This window comes from Sinohyriopsis cumingii, chromosome 17 (assembly GCF_028554795.1).
Source record: "Sinohyriopsis cumingii isolate HCF-2022 chromosome 17, ASM2855479v2, whole genome shotgun sequence".
Lineage (NCBI taxonomy): Eukaryota > Metazoa > Mollusca > Bivalvia > Unionida > Unionidae > Sinohyriopsis > Sinohyriopsis cumingii.
The window spans coordinates 52,929,280-52,951,668 of NC_142977.1; the positions used below are offsets into that span (position 1 = coordinate 52,929,280).

At 33.6% G+C, this 22,389-nt stretch overlaps 1 protein-coding gene across 1 annotated transcript; it reads right to left on the bottom strand.

Annotated features, from left to right (window-relative positions):
• Nucleotides 1–767: 767 nt before the first annotated feature.
• Nucleotides 768–22,380, bottom strand: LOC149778763 (small ribosomal subunit protein mS40-like). The gene is made up of 6 exons (XM_089939511.1): nt 22,222–22,380; nt 16,328–16,484; nt 9,936–10,030; nt 2,037–2,108; nt 1,357–1,483; nt 768–986 (listed from the first exon to the last, which is right to left on the bottom strand). The coding sequence occupies exons 1-6, from the start codon at nt 22,285–22,287 to the stop codon at nt 892–894; spliced, it is 612 nt and encodes a 203-aa protein (XP_089795637.1). The 5' UTR covers nt 22,288–22,380; the 3' UTR covers nt 768–891.
• Nucleotides 22,381–22,389: the final 9 nt, after the last annotated feature.

Below are 22,389 nucleotides of genomic sequence, written 5' to 3' on the forward strand. Positions count from 1 at the left end.
AAAAGCAGATATAATGTTAAATTCACACAGACAAGCTGTTACATTCAGAAATGCAGATATAATGTCAAATTCACACAGACATGCTGTTACATTAAAAAAAGCAGAGTAAGATCATGATTTGTTTTGGTCAATTCAATTAATAAAATGGTTCAGGTTACAGTTTAATCTTATACTGTTTCTTTTAAAGAATACACTGATTTCTTTCCATTTGTGCCTGAAGCCACACATGCACCAACATTATTTACATTTGACGTAAGCAGGGTCAGAATTAGGTTAAACATTTTGCTATTTTCTTAACATCGGAACTTCTCCATGTTAACTTCACAACTGTGTAATTAACACAAGCCTCATAACTTTTGTCGAATTTACATGTAAGCTGTTTGTTTTGATGCAGTATTTGAAGAAAAATATTTAATATCTCAAGTACAGTAACATCAGCCCTTTTTCTGCTGGTACATCTTTGGATAGTACAAAAGAAAGGTTCACTGTTTTGAAGATTCATTTATTCATTGTATGAAATATTAGTGCCCTGGTGGTAAAAAAGATTTATCTAGCACATCAAAAAACTTTGGATAACTGTCTGCTGGGCTAGAAAACAACATTTTCGATTTGTATGACTAATGTGGAAGACAGACAGATGTACACATAAACTGATTTAAACATGTGAGTAATGTTTTAAATCCTCCCCGAAGAATATGACTGGGGCATAATAAAGTCAAGATCAAATGTCGTCTAAATCACTGCAAAACTGCACAAACAAGAAAAAATTTTAAACTTCTTTCATTCTTTATTTCTTCCAATTTTGGCTTTCACACACTTCAAAACGTGTCACTGAAGGTTAAGGTAACATAAAGCACAAGATTTCCTCAAAGGGACAAAGTGAAATGAAGGTCATGATTTCTCTTCGATTTCTTTGCTCTCAGCAGCTATTGCCCTGTACTCATCATAGTCATATTCACGAAATGGCAACACGTCTTCAATAAAACCTAGAGAAAGATTTCAGAAAACATTATTTGCTGTATAATTCATTTAGCTTTTGTTGTAAATATTTTGATGGTTTTGCCAACAATAAAACAATCCCATTTTCATTGGTAATTACACTAATGAATATATTTCTGGAGAGGAATGGGGTTCCACTGTCTTTCACTGATGGACCATGTTATGTTGGTCTTGAAATTTGAAATTTATACTTTAAAACACTTTATCCACCAAAACAGATTATCCCATGAGTAAAATTGAATCCTGGAAGACATTAACTAGGATGTGATCAGTAAGATGATAGAGTACAAAGTTTAATTTTTAAACACTAAACATTCTGAAACTAAATTTTATTTTAAAAAAATTGCTGAAACTTACCATAGTCTCTTGCTCTGGCTACTTCTAAAAGCAGGTTTTTGTGCTGTTTTTGACAAACCCCCGTTTTTATGGAGGCAATAACTTTCCCATCAGAAGGACTAATAAACTGTTCTAGAAGCTTTACATTCTGAAAAGAAAGGCAGAAAAATGAAGAAACTTTGAACAGAACCTGCAGTCATGTTATCCATAAGTAAATTTCATCTATGAAATACGAGTGCCTATAGGAAAGTCAGCTAAAGGATCTGACAAAAAGAAATCTCTGTGGCGAATGTGGTTAAAGCCTACACAGCAATCCTGTCTCTTTCCCCGTGTCTTATTATAACATTGAGTTTTAAGATCCATGACAAGAGAAGAATAAGAACCCATATTTCTAACAAACCTTTGAAAAATAAGTGATCTTAATTCAAATTAGATGACTACTATATGGTCTGATGATTTACCGAAGGTTGAGTTGCCTCCCATGACATAAAATTCACATGAAAGATCTGGGGATATGTACTTCATAACCACAGTTTTGCAAGATCATCAATTTTATTACAATGATTAGTAATTCAATATGATAAAAGAGAATGGATAGATTTCAACTTGGCTGTTTAGGAAGGCAGATAGATAGACAGTTAAGAGGTACCACAACTGTTTTAGCAAAGGATGTCAAACTAACTGCAAGAAAAAATCTATACCCTATAGTCTACAACAAGGTATTCATCTCTGCAAATGGGGCATGGACTCCCTGTAGCCATCTTTCCTGCTCTCTGCAATGAAAAGTTTCATAATACATGTTGGATCCTCGCTTTAAAGCCTTTGAGCTAAGCCATAAATAGTTTACCATGTTATTATCAATAGCACCTTATACAGAGGCACTCAATAAGCCCATCATTCTGTATCATGTTATAGTTAAGAGCACCTTATACATGGCAGCCAGTGTAATTGGTGGAGGAAGAAAACCCTAGATAACCCTGGTAAAAAAACACCGACCTACCCAAGCACAACACTTGAAAAACACGGACAGAGGTGAGATGGCAGTGATCAGTAGAGGAAAGCACTTTAGACAGTTCAGGGCCACGCATATTGTAATCAAAATCAATTTATCCTGAGCTACACTATAAACCTGACAACTAATAATGGGCATATTCTGTACCTTGTTGAAGTCAATAACGCCTTATACTGAGGCAAACAATCAGCACAAAAATCAATAATGGACATGTTATATACCATGTCATAGTCATTAAACCTAATACTAAAGGATAAATAAACATGTTGCCAACAGGACATTATAATGAGGTAGACAATAAACCTGGTAATCAATAATAGGAATATTGTGCACCATGCTGTAGTCAAGAACACCTTATACTTATGTATACAATAAACCTGGCAATCAATAATGGCCATACTGTGTACCATGCTGTACTCAAGAACACCTTATGCTTATGTATACAATAAACCTGGCAATCAATAATGGACATACTGTGTACCATGCTGTACTCAAGAACACCTTATACTTATGTATACAATGAACCTGGCAATCAATAATGGGCACAGTGTGTACCATGCTGTACTCAAGAACACCTTATACTTATGTATACAATGAACCTGGCAATCAATAATGGGCATATTGTGTACCATGCTGTAGTCAAGAACACCTCATACTTATGTAAACAATAAACCTGGCAATCAATAATGGGCATATTGTGTACCATGCTGTAGTGAAGAGCACCTTATACTTATGTATACAATAAACCTGGCAATCAATAATGGGCATATTGTGTACCATGCTGTAGTCAAGAACACCTTATACTTATGTATACAATAAACCTGGCAATCAATAATGGGCATATTGTGTACCATGCTGTAGTCAAGAACACCTTATACTTATGTATACAATAAACCTGGCAATCAATAATGGGCATATTGTGTACCATGCTGTAGTCAAGAACACCTCATACTTATGTAAACAATAAACCTGGCAATCAATAATGGGCATATTGTGTACCATGCTGTAGTCAAGAACACCTTATACTTATGTATACAATAAACCTGGCAATCAATAATTGACATACTGTGTACCATGCTGTAGTGAAGAGCACCTTATACTTATGTATACAATAAACCTGGCAATCAATAATGGGCACAGTGTGTACCATGCTGTACTCAAGAACACCTTATACTTATGTATACAATGAACCTGGCAATCAATAATGGGCATATTGTGTACCATGCTGTAGTCAAGAACACCTTATACTTATGTATACAATGAACCTGGCAATCAATAATGGGCATATTGTGTACCATGCTGTAGTCAAGAACACCTTATACTTATGTATACAATAAACCTGGCAATCAATAATTGACATACTGTGTACCATGCTGTAGTGAAGAGCACCTTATACTTATGTATACAATAAACCTGGCAATCAATAATGGGCATATTGTGTACCATGCTATAGTCAAGAACACCTTATACTTATGTATACAATGAACCTGGCAATCAATAATGGGCATATTGTGTACCATGCTGTAGTCAAGAACACCTTATACTTATGTATACAATAAACCTGGCAATCAATAATGGGCATATTGTGTACCATGCTGTAGTCAAGAACACCTTATACTTATGTATACAATAAACCTGGCAATCAATAATGGGCATATTGTGTACCATGCTGTAGTCAAGAACACCTTATACTTATGTATACAATAAACCTGGCAATCAATAATGGGCATATTGTGTACCATGCTGTAGTCAAGAACACCTTATACGTATGTATACAATAAACCTGGCAATCAATAATGGGCATACTGTGTACCATGCTGTAGTCAAGAACATCTTATACTTATGTAAACAATAAACCTGGCAATCAATAATGGGCATATTGTGTACCATGCTGTAGTCAAGAACACCTTATACTTATGTAAACAATAAACCTGGCAATCAATAATAGGCATACTGTGTACCATGCTGTAGTGAAGAGCACCTTATACTTATGTATACAATAAACCTGGCAATCAATAATAGGCATATTGTGTACCATGCTGTCGTCAAAGGCACCATATACGGAAGTACACAGTAAGGAAACCAATCAATAATAAGCATATTACTGCAAGGACAGAAAAAATGTTTTTCTGGTCTGCTTACTGTTCCTTTTTTTTATTGTCAACCCTCGAAATACTTAATACTCTATATATACTAAATCAATAAAACATATTTATTGTAAAAACACTAACTACCCTAATTTTAAAACCAATGCAGTAGGAAAGACACATATTGGGGGAGGCATTGGCAGGAAATCAAGCTTCTAAATTCTGTATGGTTTCAAATTAAGTTCTTTAAAGTGTGGTAAGTGGTAGTACTAGTACCAGTACCAACATTTTGTAGACGGGTTTACTACATCATAGTTAGGTGGGTGGTAAGTGGTAGTACTAGTACCTGTAACAACATTTTGTAGACGGGTTTACTACATCATAGTTAGGTGGGTGGTAAGTGGTAGTACTAGTACCTGTAACAACATTTTGTAGACGGGTTTACTACATCATAGTTAGGTGGGTGGTAAGTGGTAGTACTAGTACCTGTAACAACATTTTGTAGACGGGTTTACTACATCATAGTTAGGTGGGTGGTACGTGGTAGTACTAGTACCTGTAACAACATTTTGTAGACGGGTTTACTACATCATAGTTAGGTGGGTGGATGTTCTCAACATCTATTCTCATTATTAATTTATCCATTAATACCTACCGTTATCAAATCCAAATGATGGTTGGTAAAAATTCTTGGGTATATTTCATATTCCTCTATAAAATGATCATAAATCATCCTTTGAACTCTGTAATTTCATGATGTTATTTTGCCGAGAATGTATTGTAGAGGAATTCATTCAGCTACACAACCCCAAGTTTTTGCTATCTCAGGGGTTTTTAGAATAGGTCTCTATGTTGGAATGATACAGCAATGTATCTGTCTGAGTACTGGCACTCCAGAATGTGACAGATTTCTACTTCAGCAGGATATGATCATTTTCCTGGCTTCTTGTTGCTGCCTGGTTGCCAACTAGATTGTCAAAAGGACTGTCTTCATGGTCACAGATTGGTCATGTACTGGGTTGCCAACTGTGTCAATGACTAAGTCATCATTTGGTCACAGATGAGTTGTTGACTGGGTCATTTTTTGAATCCCCAACTGTGTCGTTGAGTCACTGGGTCGATCTGGGTTGCCAACTAGGTCATCAACTGGATCAATGAGTCATCAACTGTGTCATCCTCTGCATCATAAACAAGTGTCAATGACTGAGGTGTCATTCTGGGTCCCCAAATGAGTCAATGGGTCATTGACTGAGTGGTCCTTCTGGGTTGCAGACTGGGTCACTGAGTTTTCAACTGAGTCTTGATCACATGATGCCACTCATTCAAGACTGACAGAGAGATGAATAGGGCAAAATGATGAGAGAAGAGAAAACTTATGTGTATTCTTGCAATGTCATGATAACAAGATTTTTGTCCTTCTTAACTAGCCTTGCAGCACCTCTATTCTGGTCAAAAAAAGATCCAGCCCCTTACCATTTGAGATTCCCCCATTTTACCCTTCCTGTCTAGCGAACTATGACCAAGTGCACTTTCTCCGGATGTTTGGTTATACAGCTTCTCTTCAAAGGGCCATCTTCACACTACATCATATCATACCCCATTGCAACCAGTACTGGTCCACATATATACCTAGCAGATGGAATCACGTAACCCAAAAACTAACACACTAGATGGTGCTACAAAGCCTGCTAACATTTAATGTCAAAACTTAGCTTTAACAAAACAAAAATTATCTTCAATAAAATGAAAATTACTGTCCATGGGATTTCTCATTACAGTATATATTAACTATCCTAGGCATCAGCCTCATTTCCAAGATTAGCACATCTGGAACAATCCCATCATTTTCTCGCTAATGGTCAATGGTTGCTTACTTGTCTTTAAATCTAAACCGTTTTTTTATGGCAAGTTTTGACTATTTAAACAATTATTTGTTGTATGCACACCTTGCTAATATTCTAAGTAATATTAGCAAATGTACTTTGTTGCTACTGCTAGCAACATAAAGTTGCCCCTGTAAGAGCACACTTGCAAACTTTTCCCAGTGGTTGCTACCCAGCGAATGACAGAATTTTCCCTGCCCACACAGACTGCACAGGAAGCCACAAAGGGCTTGTCAACAGTTGTGCTAGCAAATGTTCAGCTTTCTGACAGTGCATGAGAAAATCATTTAACTATTTTACTAAGAAGGCAGTGAGCAAAGAAAAGGAACTCTTTTGTTTATTATTTTTCAGTGAATCAGAAATTTATAGTTATCCCACAATGTCTTTGTAAATTACTGCCAGTAAAATTAACACTTTTATTAGTAAAATTTAGACAGGTCTAAAACTAAGTTTTCAAATCTACATCTGTGTAATAAAAACCTTTCTGAGAATATTTGTTTATTCATTTTTATGTTTTGAATCAGCTACTTTAGCTTAAATATATGCTTAATGTGTGTGTGTGTGTGTGCACACATATGTGATTTGGATTTTTTTCTGTACCTTTAACATTTTTTCAGTCATATCACTATAATTTCTGCTGTGTGACAGCTTATAGCGATGTCTAGCACTGAGGCATCATGCTGCAGACATGTAGGATCATGTAGCACCCGTCACATTATCCTGACACCAGGCCAACCAGTCCTAACACTAACCTCTTAATGCTGAATGCCAAGCAAGGTGGCTGCTAGTACTGTTTTGATAAGTCTATGGTATGACTCAGCTGGGGTTTGAACCTGCGACTTCCCACATCTGCTTAATCAGTAAAATTGTAATCATACAGTATTTTTCATAATCCTCTGAGGTCAAGTCAAGTGTTTCTTGCAGACCTTATTCGAATAATCATGCTTATTACAGTTCAATACAAATAGGAAATCACAGATTAATAATATTAATAATAATAATAATAATAATAAGTGCAAGTTTGTGTAAGAAGTCACTGAGTGTTCCTCAAGGCTCTATTCGTAAATTATTTGTTGTTTTGTAAAGCTATTGAGTGTTTCTCAAGACTGTACATAAGTTGATAGTTATTGTAGTTATAGCCTTGAGTGTTTCTCAAGACTGTACATAAGTTGTTAGTTAATGTAGTTATAGCCTTGAGTGTTTCTCAAGACTGTACATAAGTTGTTAGTTAATGTAGTTATAGCTTTGAGTGTTTCTCAAAACTGTACATAAGTTGTTAGTTATTGTAGTTATAGCCTTGAGTGTTTTTCAAGACTGTACATAAGTTGTTAGTTATTGTAGTTATAGCTTTGAGTGTTTCTCAAGACTGTACATAAGTTGTTAGTTATTGTAGTTATAGCCTTGAGTGTTTCTCAAGACTGTACATAAGTTGTTAGTTAATGTAGTTATAGCTTTGAGTGTTTCTCAAGACTGTACATAAGTTGTTAGTTATTGTAGTTATAGCTTTGAGTGTTTCTCAAGACTGTACATAAGTTGTTAGTTAATGTAGTTATAGCTTTGAGTGTTTCTCAAGACTGTACATAAGTTGTTAGTTATTGTAGTTATAGCCTTGAGTGTTTCTCAAGACTGTACATAAGTTGTTAGTTAATGTAGTTATAGCTTTGAGTGTTTCTCAAGACTGTACATAAGTTGTTAGTTATTGTAGTTATAGCCTTGAGTGTTTCTCAAGACTGTACATAAGTTGTTGAAATGGTACCGTAACTATTCTTGAATTAAAAGGAATAACCTAATATATCTTAACTTTCCATCTCAAACACCGATAGATTTTTAACAAAGTTCTGGTCTGAACACTGTAATTGTTTGTTTTTCTCTCAGTCCACAATGCATTTTGTGTGGGTGCATTTGTAGAGACTTTTCAATACTATCTTGTGTATATGGATTTGTGCTGACTTTTCCATGCTATTTTGTGTATATGGACTTGTACAGACTTTTTCTGTACTACTCTGCATATATGGATTTGTACAGAATTTTCCATACTATTTTATGCATATGCATTTGTGTTGACTTTTCCATATTATTTTGTGTATATGGATTTGTACAGGCTTTTTCCATACTCTTTTGTGTATATGGATTTGTGCTGACTTTTCCTAATATTTTGTGTATATGGATTTGTACTGACTCTTCCGTACTATTTTTTTTTGTTTATATGGATTTATACTGACTTTTTCATACTAATAGTTGTATATGAATTTATACTGACTTTTCCACACTATTTTGTGTATATGGATTAGTACTGACTTCTCCATACTATCTGCTGTATATGGATTTATACCGACTTCTCCATACTATTTTGTGTATATGGATTTATACTGACTTCTCCATACTATTTCATGTACATGGATTTGCACTGACTTCTCCATACTATTTTGTGTATATGTGTATACGGATTTGTACTGACTTTTCCATACTATTTTGTGTATATGGATTTATACTGACTTTTCCATACTATTTGGTGTATATGAATTTATACTGACTTCTCCGTACTATTTTGTGTACATGGATCTGTACTGACTTCTCCATACTAGTATAATAATTCAACTCCTCTTTGATGTTTTCATTTTTCTTACAATACTTACAATCCAACAGAAATCAGCAGTATTTCAACGAGTTTCATTTTTCTCATCATACGCAGGAACAGCTTACCATGATCTTCATCTCGAAAACTATTGCAATGAATACTGATATAAATACAGACAAACCCAGCTACCTGGATTACATCGGGGGTGCCAAAAAATCATTGACATGACTGGGTCCAGAAATACCAGGAGGCCTTGACCTTTATTCCTGTCTCTTGCTCTTAGGTTTACTGAATATTGCTGACAAACAGGTCGTAGTTTTATGATTAATTATTGCTTTATTTGTACATTTTTACTTTTGTAAGAAGTGTTGTGATAGAATTCTGACCACAGCTGTACATAGTGCAACAATACAAAATGTTTTTTATAAGGTATTCACATATGTGTACATGTATGTGCACTCTCTGAAATAAAGGAACAATGAGTACCCTATTTTCTCTTTTATTTCCACAACCATTGTATATTTTGTAGTGAACACATCGTAGTATGAATATTCCTTGCTAAAAAAAATAATCTTACCTCCTGAAGAAATGTTAAAAACTACTAACTTATCTAATCCTGAACACCCCTATGTAAGTACAATGGATTTGCCAACAGGAAAGAAATACGATATGCAAACATACAGCTGACATGAATCTAACAATGATTATTATATTTAATGGAAACTGATACACTGTAATGTGTCACTATAGTAAAGTTTTATGGGTTGAAGACATAATCAAAATTTTAAAAAATGTTAATAAACATCCAACCTCACCTAACACATTGCAGTGGTTAAAAGAAATGATTGGGCTTTTAGAGGGGTGTTCTTCGTGTTTTCTGGATTAGCCAAATGTATGATGTAAATTAATTTTTGATGCAGATCTCTTTAAGAACAAATTTGATTGAAATCAACCTGACTGACAGTGAAAAGGCTGATAAAGGCACATAATAATGTAGGTGTATACAACACATATTGTGTAGTTTGTTTCTTAATACTTACAATACAAGTCTTCCTTGTTTCTGGAACAATCCAACCTTTGAAATTCCTTCTATAGTGAAACCAGACAGGCTTATCGCCGTAAGTGTGTGTGTAAGCTGTAAACATAAAAAGGTTATATATTATACAAGAAACAACAGATGACAAATTCATCACTGGAATAATCAACAACTATTCTTGGTCTTTTTTATGATGCATAATTTTGGGACTCACGCTAATTCTTCTTGACAACTGTGCGCAAGAAATTAACAACACCAAAAGGTCATGCATAACAAGCAAACACAAACTATGTTTATTCCTTTTTTTCTTCATTTGAAGGATAAAAATTCAGCCTTCCATAATTTCTTAGCCGAACCTGAAAGATCTATAATTATTGACTGATTCTCCTGCTCTCATTCAAGAACGCATCAGACTCAGTCTTCACATGAGACTAGTGAACCAGACAATTTGTGTTTGGTTTTCCTCAGAAGCATACACTATGTTCCGCACCTGACTAGTAAACTGGCTATTGCCTGACAAGTTGACAACTGTACACAAAAAAGTTGTCCCTGTTGCATGCATGCTGAGTAAAATATTTCATGGGGTCAATCAAACATGCCAAAACATGCAAATATGGATCCAATGGTAATTCTTTAACAAATCCATTACCGGCAAATGAATCTTCATTTAAATATGTTTTACAGTGTTCTTTGCATATGTAAAAAGGCCTGTACATTCATATATGTAGTGTATTGTGTATCCATTAAGTACTTGTGTGTATGTATTGTATTGTGTATTCATATATACTTACATATATGTATTGTATTGTGTATTCCTATGTACTTAAGTGTACTGTATTGTGCACTGTATTGTGTATTCCTATGTACTTTTGTACATGGATCAATCATATATTCATATGTACTTGTGTATGTGTATTGTATCATATATTCATATGTACTTGTGTATAGGTATTGCCTCATGTATTCATATGTACTTGTGTATTTCATTGTGTATTCATATATACTTGTGTATGTGTATTGTATTGTATATTCATATGTATAACATATGTACTTGTGCATGTGTTGTGTATATATATGTACTTTTGTATATGTATCATATGTATTCATATGTACTTATGTATCTCATTGTGTATTCATATGTATGTGTGTGTATTGTATATTCATATGTACTTGTGTACGTGTATTGTTTCATGTATTCATATGCATACTTATTTTCAAATCCTCTGTATATGTAGAAAAATCCCACCCACCCATTTTTTGCATATGGGGAAAATTTAACTCCTACAATTTCAGTTCTAGAACAGACCCTAAAACTTTTCTACCTGCCTAAAATCTATTTCTGCTAGTTGAAGTGGGTATGTAAAAATAAAAACATTTACAAAATTAAAAATGGTAGCTATAAACCTTTACAAACTTTAGTCTGCTACAATGACAAACACTGAAATTCCTGTATAATTAAGCTATTTTTGCAAGTTACCACTTAACTTTCTCCATGGCACTGTGTGTAAAACTGAAAGTTATAATTTCACTAGTTACCATTTTTATCAATTAAAATTTGTACAAATTACATGTACTAACCTAATATCAATCATACGGATACATCTTTACAAAAAATTACTCACAATTACCTGTAAAGATGGTACTGATATCTACAGGAATTTCCAATGTGTAGGTTCTCATCTTCTAACTCAAATTCATTTACATTTAATTTGGTGAACATTTTCTATGTCTACTCAACTATGAAGAGCCAGCATATGCTATTTTTGGTGAAGTATATGTTATTGGTTCTGGTATATCACTGAGCAAATATGTTTGAGACATCACTCTTTCAGGAAAAATACCCCTACTATAGAAAGTACACTCCAGATTTGATCCGTCCATAAAAAGACATTCAAATTTGATCAAATTCTATTGACTTCTTTCGAGATGTTTTAACATTTTTTGTTTCTTCAGCAAAAATATCATTTTCTGTTAAGAATCAGAATCTTTTGCACACTCTAATGATGGGCTGATATCATAGTCTACTAAGCTGGTCATGACCTTTTTTCAAAAGAAGTCCACACAAATGAATGCCGAATAATGAATTTTAAACAAGTACATTAACAATGTAGAATCCATAGGATCAAATAAATTGATAGATAACTCTACCATCCTCCCTAGCATGCAAACTAATCCTGACAATCAATCACCTGCAATGAGACCTATAGTTTCAATGCAATTTTTCAAAGCTGTCAGTATTAAGGTTTCCAAATTGTACTGGGTTTCTTTGATTTTAATCCTTTAGTTTCTTACTGATGATTTTATTTATTTATTTACTTAAATCTTTTAGTACAAATTTAAACTTTTGCACTCTCATTTCCTGATATCCTAAGTAACTGTGCATGTATTTTAAGAATAAATTTGTCTAATTTCTTAAATATTATCCTATTCCTAATCTTTGTTTTCAAATGTATGCATTGGTGATGTCTCTCACACTTACACGCTTTTTATAATATGTTTATAAAAGCATACCTGCATGTATCATACTGCTATTTTGTCTCTTAAGCTTCTGCTACTGTTGGCATTTTAATATTTTGGGTCTATTACTTTACTGTAAATATGTATGTTCATTTTTACCAGTCCATTGCAATTTGGTGGAACACTCAGAAGTCAAAAATAAAATCTCTCAGATTCCACTTTACCAGTCAGGAAACTACTATTAAAGATTTTTACTCACCCAGAATTCACTTGTAATAACTTGTGACCAGTCTGGTCTGCATATATTTGTACTGAAGAGTGACAGTGATGCATTTGTATAGTTTGATCAAAACAAATGGAAAACCTGGTTCATACAGCCCTGGATATTTTTTTTTCTCCCTTTTTCAAAGAGTTTTCAATGACATTCAAAAGTTCTCAAGGAGTATTTCTTAATTCTTCTTCAGAAATGCAACTTCATCAACGAGTTACCAGTACCTTGTTTATTATAAATTGGTACGCTGCACAAATTGGTACACTACAAAAATTGCTACAAAAGCTTGAAGAAACACAAGTACTTTTAACTTGAATATTCTTCAAATTTAATTTGCTTTCAAATTCAGCAAATCAGTGTATTTCAGCATTTTCCATGCCACTCATAAATTGAGTAAGTACGTGAAAAATAATGCAGAGTTGATTTGCCATAAGTGTAACAAACCATGTACCATTATTAACAACGCTTAATCTGATGATGTACCATATATACTCGCATATCGCTGAATAATTTAGGAAAAAAATGGCCTGAAGGGGGGGGGCGGGGCGGCTTATCTGCGGGCTAATCTCTAAACTTGACTGTTTTTAGGTCTTTTTATTGACTACAATAATGGATGTAAATCTTTGGACATGAAACAATATTTTTTTCCGTGTCCTAAGACACAGGCATGTAAAAAAAAAGAGTAACTTCAGTGACCTGACAATTATTAAACTGTTATAAAGTACTATGATTGATTTTGTTATTATTTTGCATGTGCATATTTTCTGATTGCTCCAACACGAAGTTAAATAAAGGTAAATACAGACTTCATAATTCGCAGGCCAACTGAGTTTACCAGGGAGACCATGCTGAACTATAATGTACAGTGCTTACACAGTGCAAAGCGTGCATAGCGTCACTCAAATCCTTACTTATTCCCAAACAGATGCAGATTTTGCTTTATTCATTGTTACGATCAAATTGCATTCTTCCAGATATCATTTCAGCTAGTCCTTAATAGCTGTTTCATTTACGTTGAATCACACACTCACGAATTACTCATTCTCAACGATATAAGCGATCCTACAAATTGAGGTAATATTTTTAAAAAGGAATGCACATTTAATTGTACAAGGCACATAACCATCATAATTTACATGTTCACGAAGAGTGGTAATAATAAAGGATTAAATTCTCATATAGTTCAACTAAGATTAACATCAATAAATTTTAGTTTTGTGTTTTAGCTGAACAAACATTATAACTTTGCAGAGGATGGAAAGAACGATGTTTTGGCGTCTCCTATGTTGATCGTCAGCGAATTTCTTTCATTTTGCAACAGAAGTACAGGCCAGTTAATCATTAGAACTCTGAAAGTGGCTTGTGATAAGAGGGAATTTTGACCAGTAACTATACAAGTACACTGATGTGTTATTGCCTTTTATTCCTTAATATTTGCACGATTACCATAGTTTTGTAGAACGAGTCAAAGGCATACCTATGAACTTTTCAAAAGTCAAGAAGGGAGACTGGATAACAAAACAGAGATTGGGACCTAAAATCGGGAGGTTTTTCATGGCATTTTTAAAGCCCTGTTTTCACTAAATATTTATCGATCCTCCTGGTCCAATATGCGTTAAAATCGCAAAAAGACTCACCGTTTCTCCCTGTGACATGCCCTATTTTCATATTCTGGTCAGCTGTGGTCAAACTGCACAACAGCTAAAGATTCGTCTTAAATAAACAAGAAAGCCTGTGCAACTAATTTAAAGTTAAGCCTTATCCATGCAACTATTTTGTGAAATCGAATGGCCTTCTGCTGTATTTCAAAGAAACCACGTTCTACAGCAATTGATTTGCAAATAAAGGATTCCCAATTTTGTTTAATTAAAGGTACCAAAATAGCCATCCTCAAGGTACCGTACATGTGGCAACTATTTCCCTCTCTTTGTATATTCGACCTTATTCCCTTATTGTCAACTCCGAAAGCATTTAGTATTGTTGACTGTAAAACATGTATCCTGAAATAGTATTTTGAGGACACATTTGCTGCGTGGTATGTATTTTCATTCCTTTTTTTAATTTAACAATGGTAATTATCAATGGTATATAAAGTATAAAAATGCCAGGTGTTCACTCTTGTAAGTTTCTTTCCTGGGAATGGCGCTATAGCAGATGGAGTTACAGCATTCATAGTGATCATTCTTGGGATTGAAAATTCAAGTTTTTCAACAAATTCAAGCACTTTTCAAGTATAAATCCAATTCGTTTTCAATGCAACCCATCAACATCAAGGATTTTTCAAAGGTCATAAGGTTGTTCTGGTCAAAAGTATGGACTTAAAATTTACAGTGCTGGCAAAATTCCTGACAGTACCTCTTTTTTTGTTAATGAGAAACAGTGGTCATCCCTGAATCAGCAATAATAATAATAATAATAGAGAGGACTTTGTATAGTGCCTAATCTTTAGAAGCGCCAAGCGCTTTACAACATTAGACAACACCTACAAGATAAAAAACAAATAATGATATGATTACAAAAAACAAATACCCAGTTAGGCATGAAAATGGAAAATTTACCTGATCACAGTAAATTTTCACTGCCATTTAAACCCATGATACTATACTATACAAGAGTGAAGATTCTTGACTTTGAGGACATAACTGTTGCCAGATGTCATTATTTTTTTTCACCATACTTTTTATGGACTCAAACCCCTCTCAGTGACCTGCCCAAGACTGACTCAAGGGTCATAACTCCAAACTTGTAATATTATTATACATGCATGATGTTTCTTCCTGCAAAGATGACTAAAATAAAACCTAAAACCTGATTAACAACTGTTTGAAAATGACACTGTAAATAAAATTGTATTTACTGCTGACCTCTCAACACCCTCCTAAGAACCCCAGAGGGAGCTATGAATAATGCCCTTTTTGTACATGGATTCCTACTGGAAAAGATAATGCGAAAATACTTCCATGGTTGCCATGGGAAAGTCATGTGCTTTTAACTACCTGTACGATGTTCCCATACATGCCAGCCCCTACAGAGGAAAAAGTGTAATCCACATATAACATGATACAAATTCACTGAGCATATGTACAAAATGATTTATTTACCCCACTGGTATTTTTTAACATCAATTACTGCTTGAAGTTTTCATATGGAGTACTGTTAGCTTGAAAATATAACTGACTTGTCATGTTGCATTTCAAAACACTTTGTACCAGCTGAGACTATGAATGTTTTGCACTGGGTTACTGAGCATTCCCAGTGATCACCTTCCTGTGACCTAACAGATATGATCACAACCTAGAGACTAAATGTACAAATGAAGCGTATCATAACATCCTCCGTGACAGTGGTTCCCAAACCTAGGTCGTGGCCCATATCAGAATTGTAGGATGTTCTGGATGGCCACAATAGGTCACCAGGATTTTTTGTAAGGGAGGTAAAACATATAAAAATGTGGAAATGGGGTAGTGAGACTCAGAAAAAAAGTTTTTTTAAAGAGTCACGGCAAAAAATGTTGGAAACCCACTGCTCTATGATGACCTTTCTGGAACCCAATGGACAGAAAGAGGGTATCATAACGTTGCCTAACTAATTAAACTATGGGATAGCTACCACGTTTTCCAGACCCATTCAAAATATCCAATACTTAAAACACAGCGAATATTTAATACCTTTACTATCAAGGTACTCCATACTGGTCAGGGGGTCTATTATGGCAACTTTATCTTTTTGCAAGTCCTCTGTTTTGGCTTCTTTTTCTGTGTCTGATGATGGCTCTGCCTTGAAGCAAACTGCAGAATGCTGAATCAAACGACTTTGTGTCCAATCCTGAACAAAAAATACTGATCCATTACATTTTCATAAATGTTCTAAGGAAAGTCAAGTCACAAAATCTTAAAGTGGTCCCTTCCTTTAAAGCAACTCTGTATAATACCATATCTGATGTAACAAAAGTGTGGTCATTGATCCCACTATATTGGGCAAATTGTATTTTTCCATGCTTAGTACTGTAGTCTCTTACTATAATGCTTGCACAGTACTCCCACATTATAATGCTTGCACATCACACCCTCAGTGTAATGCTTAGTATAGTACTCATAACTACAATGCTTAGTACAGTAATCCCTCATAATGTTTGTACAGTACTCCCTTGTTTTAATGCTTTGTACAATACTTAATTACAATGCGTATTACAGTCCATCATAATCCTTAATATAGTACTCACACATTTTAATGCTTATATAATATTCCTTTGTTTTAATGCTTAGTACAGTACTCATAATACATGTCAGTAATCCTCATTATAATGCTTAGTACAGTACTCCCTTGTTTTAATGCTTTGTATAATACTCTCCATTATAATGTTTGGTAAAATATTCTCTCACAAGAATGCTTAGTACAGTACTCCCCCATTTTAATACTTAGTACAGTACTCCTTCATACTAATGCATAGTACTGTACTACCTCATTTTAATGTTTAAATGAAAGCGATGCAATAATGATCAACTTTTGCTTCTGGGATATTGAGTTTACTCTCTTCAGTAAGTTTGTGGTGCACTCAATTCAGTCTAAAATCAACCACAACAATTTTCAATCTTTATTGTCTTTCATTATTATTGTGCATCCAACAGGCACCAATGTTGAAAAGCATGGGTCATTAGTGCAAGAGGCACACCCTAGAAAGAACCCTGTTGGTCCCATGGACAAAAGGCTGTGAGTATTTGTCCAAGCAACATAAGAAGTATGCACAAATTCAATCACAGGATTTAGGAAAAACAAGCAAATAAACAAACTTTCCACTAAAAAATTTTACTGGGTAACACAAATGTTCTTTTACTGTAACCTTGACCCCACAATGAATCGTTTTTGTCACAGAATTAACTTAGTTTTGATATGATTTATCCCATTATATTAAAACAACATCCATTACCAGGAAGAAATTAAATACAGGATGGTACTAAAACTGTATTTTTTTATATTTTAGTATGGTGTTCAAAAATGAAAATTCATTTTGTAAGCAAATACTTTTTTTTTTTCCTAATGGCTTGCCATGTAGTTCAACTTGAAGATTCAAATCATAATGGATGCTTTAAAGAATTGAACCCATTCAAGTGTACAGTCACTAAATTTGTACCTATTCAAGTGTACAATCACTAAACTTGTACCTATTAAAGTGTACAATAACTAAACTTGAACCTATTCAAGTGTACAATCACTAAACTTGTACCTATTAAAGTGTACAATAACTAAACTTGAACCTATTCAAGTGGACAATCACTAAACTTGTACCTATTCAAGTGGACAATCACAAAACTTGTACCTATTCAAGTGTAGTCACTAAACTTGTACCTATTTAAGTGTAGTCATTAAATGTGCACCTGTTCAAGTGTACATTAAAAAACTTGTACCTATTCAAGTGTATAATCACTAAACTTGAACCTATTTAAGTGTACAGTCACTAAACTTGTACCTATTCAAGTGTAGTCACTAATCTTGTAGCTATTCAAGTGTAGTCACTAAACTTGTACCTTTTCAAGTGTACAATCACTAAACTTGTACCATGTGCCAATAAAGCATGTTGAGTGAGGAGATTATCAAATACCAATGAAAATAAACATTTTACAGTGAATTAAGTCATCACATAAAAGTGATATGTATTTGAGGTCAAATTTTTTTCAAAGTAGGTGGTAGCAGACAAGATTGGCAATCAACAGTTTTGTGCAAATATCCCTAGAATACAATGTGAAAATGAAAAAAAGAATGTATGTTATTGTGAATTAAATCCCCAAATAAACCTAGAATATCAAATAATAAAAGTTCTGAATAAACTTTCGTGGAAATCCAAATTAAGTCCAATGCTGAATGTGTTGATGTGCCTGTGATGATTCATAAGTTGTGTTGATGTGAAAACAGACTTTTCTTGGATCACAATAATACAATCCAAGAATTAAATCCTTATTTGAAATCTCACTGTAAATCAAAGTCTCTATTTTCAAGAATATTAACAGAGCACTTTTGTATTTCTAGCGAAAGAATAATTAAAGTAATTCCAAATCAAATATTGTACACAACAATGACAACTTGATTCTGTTTAGATGTTAAAGCAAGAGTAACAGAATTTTGATCACCATTTAATATTTTCATCAAATTGCCGTTAATTTGGTTGCAAACAATACCATCTATTTGCAAAACATGTATGAACAATTAAAGCAACTTGTTATTTTTCAATTAACTGAACTTAATGCCACATTAAAACACAAAACATAATGCTGACTTTAAATTACTATGCAATCTTGGTTACACTAAGTATTATCATATTACATACAAGTTAATAAAATCTCTATTTAGAAATCAAAAATGAATTCATTATATGCTCTATATGAAATATTTACAATCATTAACATTATAAAAAAAATTCAAAGGTAAATAAAGAAAATACAATAAAATGATTTCACTGGTTTGAGGTTTTACTCACAATATAAAATTTTGGTGGTAACAGCAAAGTACATTTGTATATGCTGATCAACAACTCTTTACAAAATATTTTGTAAATATGAGAAATCAATAAAATCCATGGGTCAATTTATATACATTACTATTAGACAGTGCTGAAAGTGGGCCATATTGGCCCGATTAATTATATGTTTCAAAATATTTTTCAAAGATATGTATATTTAGTTTGTATTGTGTACTTGACCTTTGTGCATCATTAAGGATGTGATGTGATGTGATTTGGATTTTTAACGGAGCTTCAACAATTTTCCAGTCATATCGCTACGATGTCTGCAATGTGGCAGTTTATAGTGCATCATTAAGGATAAAGTTTTGGTGTGTACCTGCTTTTGTCATGTTTGTAAGTTTATAATTAGGTTCCTTATTGATATTTGAGTTGAAGGTATAGCCTTGTTTACACACTTGGAATTTTTGTAAGTGCATTTTAAACCCACATTATGGTCATTTTATTATGACTTAGGTTTTTATATAAGGATGTGATAAACAAAATTATTTCTTTCTTCGTTTAAGTTCAGTCTGCAGAATTACTTACTGCTGTGTTCAGATATAATTTGAGAGGAATCATTATTTAAAAATTATTAATTGGAAATTACAAAGTGCTAATTGACATTTTCGACTAAATCACTATTTTGGGATTATTGTCAATTCAATCAAGAACAATCTGGATTATATCAACGTGATCATTAATACTGGAATTCATTCGAACACTGTAATTTTGGACTTTTGATAAAACATTTAAGATTATTGGAAATTTAATTCACAATACCATAAGTTCCTCTAAAATTTTCACTTTGTACCCTAGGGATATAGATTTATTTGGTTTTTTTGAATATTGGACAATTCATTTCATGGCAGTGAAGTTATGAAAAACAAAATGTTGGCAATAACCTTCTACAATATGCAGAGTCCTAAATTCCGTTAAATGATATACGAATAGATCATGTCAAATCAAAACCAGAAATTTTAGAAAAATCTTATGATTGCAAAATTCAAATAGACCTTACTTCTTAAAACTAGGAAAGGTTGCAGAAATATTTATAGTATCTTGGTTTAATGACACAAAAATATTAGGAACAAAAGCATTATGGAAACTGCAACTTGAACAACCAGACCAACTGGATTGGACAAGTTATTTTGCCAACATACTAAATTACAAAAGGTTCTGATCCAATTTGTTTGAGTATAAATTTCTGCATAGACTTCTTGCAACAAGCACCTTTCTAGAAATAACTGGAATATTAAATAATAATAAATAGTCATTTTGTATGGATTCACCTGAAACATTAATTCACCTTTTTGGGACCTGCAACGCCAGTTGATTAGATACAACAATGATTTCCTGCATACCTTTTCACTTACAAGAATAACTGTTCGTATATTACAAGCAGGAAATGTGTGTGTGTGTGATTTGGATTTTTAATGTACCTTTAAAAAAATTTAAGTTATATCGTTACTATGTCTGCAGTGTGGCAGTTTATAGTGATATCTAGCACTGGGGCATCATGCCGCAGACATGTAGCATGATGTTCCACCCAGTCACATTATCCTGACACCAGGCCAAACAGTCCTAACACTAACTTCTTAATGCTGAGTGTCAAGTGAGGCAGCTGTTAGTACCATTTTTTTTTACAAGTCTTTGGTATGACTCGGCCAGGGATTGAACCCACAACCTCCCGCATCTGTGGCGGACTCTTTAACCACTAGGCCACCGGAAAAAGCAGGAAATGTAATTTTATATTGTTGATATGTAAAAGATACATGTATAATATGTGCAATGAAAGAAATCCTCCATCCATAACTTTAAATTTTTTTACCAAAAACTATATTACATTTGTAAAATGGAATTAGCCAAAATAAACAATAAACTGGAATGTTTTGAAACTGATTGGTACATATTATTTTTTGTACATCACTCAGTTTATGGCACACATTTATTAATTTAGTAGTATAGTAGTCATTTCTCTCTATTGTTTGAAATGTTTTAGGTATATTTACAATCTTGAATTATCTCTTGGTTTTATTTCTGTACATATCATCAGAAACTAGTTTTATAAGATTTATATGTATACCTAATATATACTTATACTCTTACAATACCCCTGTATCTTAATTTCTTCTGTTCCATAATTCTCTCTTCTTTCTTACATCTTAGTTTTCTTTCCACAGGCTATCCTCTTTTCTTTGTGTACCTTTTCCCCCAAATATAACAGCTCAAAATCTTGCTGTTTGAAGCTTTTATATAAAAGACATGGCATATGTAGGAAAAAGGAAGTTTAACGTCGTATGTGGAATGGTTCACTGACTCATCATAGAATACAGGGAATATTTGTAAAAATTATTTGTCAATTTTACTTAACTTGTTTGTTATGCTTCTGTTACTTAGTTTAAGACCACAAAGTAAAAACAATATTAATAACTTTGTTTTCTTTAAAAGTTCTGAGAGTAAAAAAAATCATAAATGTGATAGCTCATACTAATTGTTTTTACTGATTTTGGCCAAGAAATTTATGAAGAACGAGATTTAAGAGCTATCAACTTTAACATTTTCTTACTTAATCAGCCTGACTTCTGGTCTGAACCAGCCAGCAAATTGGTTCAAATGAGCTATAGTCTGGATAAGCCAGTCATCTAAAATGGATACAGAAGTTCAGCAGTGTCCAAAAGGCTAACACGCTCAAATATAAATGCTATTTAATGTATCCTGAGGCTGATATGTGGATTTAGCAACATCACCATCCTCAGTCGGTCTAATCAGGATGTGTATGCTCTTGTTTGCAGTTGGAAAGGGGGGGGGGGCTAAAACAAACGAAAAAATCCAACATAAATCCGTTTTGTTTCTGTTTTATAGAAGTTGAAAAAAGAAAAAGACAAATAAAAAAGTATGACCCGAAAGAAAATCTTTAGTTATTTATCCCTGTTCCCATTCACCAAATAGGAAAAATGGTGGTGTGGTTGCGCTATCGAAAATAGGTGATTCTGACTATATACACTCCTATAAAAATGTAATGCACAACTGACTTGGTTGTTGCAAATATCTTTACATAAGTGTTACCTTTATAGCTTTAGTGGAGAAAAGTCCCCTAAAAGCTAATCGTATACCATTTATTGTTAACGACATATCGAAGCGCCCTGAAGAAAGTATCGAAGTTGTATTCCAATGCGCGTTATAATCTAGGCCCTTGATGAGAAATATAGACTCAACCGAGGGGGCGAAAGGTTT